This window comes from Pongo pygmaeus, chromosome 16 (genome assembly GCF_028885625.2).
Source record: "Pongo pygmaeus isolate AG05252 chromosome 16, NHGRI_mPonPyg2-v2.0_pri, whole genome shotgun sequence".
Lineage (NCBI taxonomy): Eukaryota > Metazoa > Chordata > Mammalia > Primates > Hominidae > Pongo > Pongo pygmaeus.
Window position 1 is genome coordinate 103,616,181 of NC_072389.2, and position 6,673 is coordinate 103,622,853.

Sequence of the window (6,673 nt, forward strand, 5' to 3'; positions counted from 1 at the left end):
AACTTACAAAAGATACATTGTTATTGTGCATTTCAACTTTATGATGAAAACCATATGATGCTTTTCAAGGAAGAGAAGGGAAATGCATAATACCTTGCCTAAAAACAGAGCCGGATGCTAAAGATGTTCTGGAACTCTCTACCTAAGCCCGTGGTGAAGCGGCACGGAGGACACAGCACAAAAATGTGAGGGAAACCTGAGAACTTAGAGGAGAACCACACTCCACACTCGATGCACTGGCAGAACATTTCCAGGAGGGAAGAAGGAGTCTCGTCTCAAGGACTTTGTTCTGTCAACGATGCTGAAGATCTGGCTGCAACTATCCACCTTCACAGCTGACCCTATTCCCGCCTGCTGATGCCCTGTCCACATCCACTTGACAAACCACACCCTTTCCTGGTCAGCAACCAGGGCCCGAGGAGCAAACAGCTCTTTGTTCTTTCCCGACGTTGTTGCAGGCTGAACACTGAATCAAAACACATGCTGGAAGTCACAAAGGTGCTGCAGCACCTGGACCAGGTTAGGTTCAGGTCAGATCCAGGTGGAGGAGCCAGACCTCCACCCTGACCTTCACAGAGATCCCGCTTACAATTTCTGCCACATTGTCTCCAACATTCAAAGAAGTTTTTCTGAGACTGAAAAAAAGACTGACAGCCTCCAGCAAAGATTTAGACTAATTTGGATAAAGCTTAGAGAGCACAAAAATACCTGAAGAACAGAGCAATTTCGTGTGCTTTCAGGTCCCAAAACTAATATTAAAAACAGATAAAATTTACTTGGGTAATTCACAAAAAATATTTTTAAAAAATGCTTTGTCTTTAATCCCATCAATTATTGAGAGTAAAAATAGGACTTGTTCTAGTTATCCAGATAACCATCTCATTTCTTGGCTTCACTTGACTGAGGAAGACCTGGTCTGAAGAAAATATAGGTCATTCAGTACATTTTCCTTGTATTAAACGATTAGGGTGTTCATTTATTTTTCTGAAGAAATAACAGTCAGCTGATGTGGACAATTTTACTTTAAATGTTATCAAAAAATAATTATTACATTAAATTTGATCTAGTGAAAGACAAGATTCAAAAAGTAAGTTCTTTAAGTATTTTTGTATGTACTTGCTTTCTTTACATTTTTAACCATGACATCAGAGTTTAAGGTGTTTTTTTGGGTTATTCGCACCACATTTTCCAATAGAAACATAGGCTTTAGACTTCTAGAAGGATATGGAAGTTTCAGATCAGTCTTTCAATAGGGATTCAGTATATTTTTTTGGTGAATATGGGCAGAAGGGGCAGTCACGTGCCAGAAACTTACAGGAGATGCAGAGATGGCTTATGGAAATTTTTTTTTTAACTGTTAAAATTTTCAAGTCCCAAAAGGTGCTACATCTCAAGGATCCATATGAAAAAAAAGGGAAGTGCAAGATGCTTTATGGCAGAGCGAATAAACAGCAGATCTGAAGACAGATGGATTTAAGGGAGAGCCTGGTTCTGCCAAGTCCTGGCTGTGTAGCCTTGGACCGGTGGTGTACCTTCTTTGGGCCTCAGTTTCTTCATTCATACGTTGGAAGCAATAATATATCTTGAGATGTTGTTATGATAGTTGGACATAAGGTATGGAAAGTTCCTGGGGTATGGCAGACACTCAATGGAAACTGATGTGGGTTGCTCTGGCTCGCTGTCTAACCAGGATCATTTCCCACGTGGCACAACCCCACCAGTACTACACTGCTAAACATGCCCCGTCAGCAGGCAGCTTGGGGTGTATCTGTTTAGCCATTTTATTCAATGTAGGTGAACCAAAACAAAGCCCATCCAGGAGCTATCTTCTCACCTGGACCATTGCCATAGCTTTCTTACCTGTCTCCTTGTGCAACTCCCACTCCCCTACCTTCGCCACTGTCTATCGTCTACATAGAAATCAAACTGATCCTTTTAGTTTATTTCTTTTTATTATTTTTTATTTTATTTTATCTTTTTTTGGAGATAGAGTCTTAAGCCCAAGAGGTCAAGGCTTCAGTGAGCTATAATCATGCCACTGCACTCCAGTCTGGAAAGCTTGACCTCTTGGGCTTAAGTAATCCATCTCAGCCTCCCGAGGAGCTGGGATTACAGGTGTGTGCCACTACACCCAGTTAATTTTTTTAATAGAGATGGGGTCTTGCCATGTTCCCCAAGCTGGTCTTGAACTCCTGGGCTCAAGCCGGTCTTGAACTCCTGGGCTCAAGCCATCCTCCCGCCTTGGCCTCCCAAAGTGCTGGGATTACACTGCACCTGGCCAAAGTGATCCTTTCAAAATGTAAGTCAGACCTCGACTTATGTCACACAGAGTGACAGTCAAAGTCCTTTCACTTGCCCAAGGCCATGCCTGGTCCAGCCACTTGTTGCCCCTCTGACCTCTCATCCTGGACCTCACCTGCTGGCCCCCTCTGACCCGCCACTCTGAGTGCCACATGGGTCCTGAGTATGACACACTCATTCCTCACCTGCGTTGCCCTTACTGTTGCCCTGCTTAGAATGCTCTTGTTCCACCATTCTGGCAAACTCACCCCCTTATCCCAACAGGTCTCTGCTCACATTACAGAGCTGAGTGCAGGCTCTCCTACATACATTTGCAATTCACCCAGGCCTCCCCATAGCATGCATCAACTCTAATGAGTAATATTTGGTTATCCCTAAACTTTAATATCTTGCTCCCTCTGATAAGGGTAAAGGCTTTGTTTTGTTCTTTGCTGAATCCCCAGCGACTAAAACTATTACCAGGCACACCATTTTTAAAAACCTGATGAATACACGAATAAAGGAATGAATGAATGAAGAATGAGTATCTGGGCGGGGCTCAGTGGCTCACTCCTGTAATCCCAGCACTTAGGGAGGCCGAGGCTAACGAATCACCTGAGGTCAAGAGTTTGAGACCAGACTGGTCAACATGGTGAAACCTCATCTCTACTAAAAAATAATAAAAAAATTAAAAAATAGCCAGGCGTGGTGGTGTATGCCTGTAATCCCAGCGTCTCAGGGGGCTAAGGTAGGAGAACTGCTTGAGCCTGGAAGGCGGAGGTTGCAGTGAGCAGAGGTCACACCACTGTACTCCAGCCTAGGCAACAGAATGAGACTCCGTCTCAAAAAAAGAAAAAAGAAAAGAAGAATGAGTTTCTGACAAATAGGGGGTCCAACATGACTTTGTGGAATGGCTGAACAGAATTGGTTCTTTTAGTAAGGACTTTCTCTAAAATAAGCAGCAGCCCCCTAAAGGGCAGGAAACTGATCACATGACTACAGCATGTTCCAGCTGCAGGAACAGGAGGTGTCAAAAAGACTCAGCCTGATGAATATAAAATCAAAGCCTAGAGGAGAAAACTAATGACGGGCAAGAAGAACTTGAATCCAGGCCCAAGTCTTCAGGCCTTAGCTTGACCATTGCCTTGTCCTTGCTGCCCCTTCTGGTGGACCTGATGCACCCTAAACGCTCCTGGGCTATGAGCTAAGGCTCAAAGCATATTGGTCGCATGAGTGTCTGAAGATGGCCTCTGTGAGTCCCTGCAGATTTCCTTACACATTTCACAAGGAAGGGCAATGCCTTCTTTCTGCCTCAGACCAGAAGAGTGAAGGTTGACAGACTTGGAGTAATTCCCAGGAAAGCTGCCTGGAAGAAAATGCCACCATGTGCTGAGCGCCTGCTGCTGCCTAGGCACTGCTCAGTGGAGCTTTCTTCCTGATGTTGGTTTGGTAGGCAATGGCCCCAAGATCCTCCTGAGGCCTCTAGCCAGGAGGGATGTGCAGGATGCCTCTGCCAGTATTCGCCCCATGCAAGTTCCATGCAGAAAAGATCCATGGGTCCCAAGGAGACAGAACTGAGAGCACCCAGGCTAGAGGGCAGAGAAAGCCCCCTCCCTGTCCTATGGTAAGGAGCCCCCATCCCCCACGAATGGAGGGTGGAAGGTGGAGATGTTTTTTGAGAACCCGCCAAACTCAATCACAGACTGAGCTCTAAGGTATGGCAGTCAGAGACTGAAAACATCCACAGAGAGTCACCAGAGTCAGGATACAGAAAGGAAAGATCTCGCCACAGGTGGGTGGGGTTAAGGAGAGGGTCAGGGGAAGGCAGGCAACGCAAGGAAATGAGTCATGTGGATAAGCCCCAACCAGAAACCATGGCCTGGCAGCCTTGACCAGGAAAGCTTGTCAGAACGCCATCGTGCTTCACTGAATATTCTCTGCCTGGGATTATATTCAAATTAACCTTATTATAGTAAACTGCATTTCTAGTGCACATTTCAGAGTTTGAGTTTAATCATTCACAAATAATCTCTTTTTCTACCTTAAATTTGAAGTTAAAAAACCCTTCAAGGGATGTGAAGGACCTCTTCAAGAAGAACTACAAACCACTGCTCAAGGAAATAAGAGGACACAAATGGAAAAACATTGCATGCTCATGAATAGGAAGAATCAATATTGTGAAAATGGCTATATGGCCCAAAGTAATTTACAGATTCAATGCTATTCCCGTCAAGCTACCAGTGACTTTCGTTGCAGAATTAGAAAAAAAACTACTTTAAATTTCATATGGAACCAAAAAAGAGGCCCTATCACCAAGACAATCCTAAGCAAAAAGAACAAAGCTGGAGGCATCACACTACCTGACTTCAAACTATACCACAAGGCTACAGTAACCAAAGCAGCATGGTACTGGTACCAAAACAGATATGTAGACCAATGGAACAGAACAGACACCTCAGGAATAACAGCACATATCTACAACCATCTGATCTTTGACAAACCTGACAAAAACAAGCAACAGGGAAAGGATTACCTATTTAATAAATGGTGCTGGGAAAACTGGCTAGCCATACACAGAAAACGAAACTGGACCCTTTCCTTACATCTTATACAAAAATTAACTCAAGATGGATTAAAGACTTAAATATAAAACCCAAAACCATAAAATCCCTAGAAGAAAAAACCCTTCAAGCTACCTATCATTTTCAAGAGCTATATGGGATTGATGGATATTTACTGTCTGTATTATAATCAAATATCAGTGCATTGCCAGGAATTGGTAGAACTAAGAACTTTCAGGATGCAGCCTTAAGTAGGCGTATGTCTGCCAAGGTGCATACACACTGCATTATAGTACTGTGCAATGTGCCAGACATTGTATGTATTATCTAATTTAATCCAGAATGGTAGGCATGACTCTCTTCATTTTTACAGATAAGGAAAGTTGAAGAAAATAGGTGATTATATTAGTCAGCTAGTGCTGTCATAACAAAATACCACAAACTGGATGGGGCCTAACCAATACAACTTTATTTCTCACAGTTCTGGAGGCTGGAAGTTCAAGGTCAAAGTATCAGCAAGGCTGGTTTCTTCCTGAGGCTTCTCTCCTTGGCCTGCAAATGCTAACCTTCTGGCTGGGTCCTCACATGGTGCACACATCCCTGGTATCTCTGTGTGTCCAAACTGCCTCTTTGTACAAGGACACCAGTCAGATTGGATTAGGGTCCACCTTAGCCTCATTTTAACTTGATCACCTCTTTAAAGGCCTTATTCCAAACACAGGCATATTCTAAAGTACTGAGAATTGGGACAGCAACATATGAATTTGGGCAAAGGTGGCATAATTCAGCGCATCAGGGGCCATACACTCTGTTTTGCCTGGGACACTTGATCTAAGCTCATTGTCCCAATGTAATATGACTAAATAGCATATTCTTTCAACCTTAAAATTGTCCCATTTGAAAGACCAATTCTACACTCACTCTACTATGACAGCAGCAGGATTAGCAAAACATCTCAAGAACAGAGATGCAGTTCAACTCCGTTCTACACGGCAAATCTGCCTGCCCCCTCCTGCCCCTTAAAAACCTCCTTTGTAAAAATATATGCCCCTTACCCCTACCCCAGGGGACTGTGCTTACCTGGCGTTTTACAGGACGTAGGTAAAGAAAGCCAGAAAGGCACAGTGCCTTGGGAGGCAACAGGTGGTGTACAGGACCTGCCACAGCCCCGAACTGCCTCTTGCCAATTTCAAAATGAAGAGATGCTGTTTGAATGAACAGGAGCAAATGGGTCTTCTCCTTGTCCTCACTCCTCACTTTCGGCTTCACTGCTCCAAAATTAAAAACAAAAGCAAAAGCCTGTATCCAGGAGGACGCCATGAGAGTGCCTGACCGATCTTGGTGGACATTCCCGCCAGAGCTCTGTGCCAGGCTTCCGATGCTGTTTATTCTCCCTTGGCAGGCCCGCAGCATATGGTGCCTCCCTCACCTCTTCGGCGTCTTCCACGTCACATGCAGTGAGAGACTCCTCTCTCCTGGGGGGTGTGTCGGGCCCCCCACTGGGTCTGTTGCTGTATCATCTGACAGATTACAGGCCGCATATTGCTGGGCTCTGCCTCTGTTGGGAGCCAGCTTAGTCATTTAACAGTTCATTCAGAGAGGGAACCAGGGTGCCCTGTGACTGCTGACGTGATGCATTTTGTCTGGGGAGGGAAGGAGGCACAGCCCTGCAAAAGTCTACAAATCCCATGGGTGGGCCAAACTTTGATGACTTGACCTAGTCGGCCCCAATTTATCATAATAAAATGAAAATAATATAATAGCTTCCATACAGTGAGTGCTTACCATGTGCTAGGCGTTGTGCCAAGATCTTTAAAGCCATATTTTAATCA

The 6,673-nt window shown here is 44.4% G+C and overlaps 1 protein-coding gene across 2 annotated transcripts in view; it reads right to left on the reverse strand.

The window, feature by feature from the left end:
* LOC129014360 (uncharacterized) overlaps window positions 1-6,398 on the reverse strand; it is a 135,523-nt gene extending 129,125 nt beyond the window's left edge. For both annotated transcript variants that reach the window (XR_008494202.1, XM_054451697.1), the window contains exon 1: window positions 5,922-6,398. Coding sequence is in view for 1 of the 2 variants with exons in the window: in XM_054451697.1 (XP_054307672.1) it covers window positions 5,922-6,254 (333 nt within the window). In the remaining variant the exon portion in view is untranslated. The remainder of the gene's footprint in view (window positions 1-5,921) is intronic.
* Window positions 6,399-6,673: the final 275 nt, after the last annotated feature.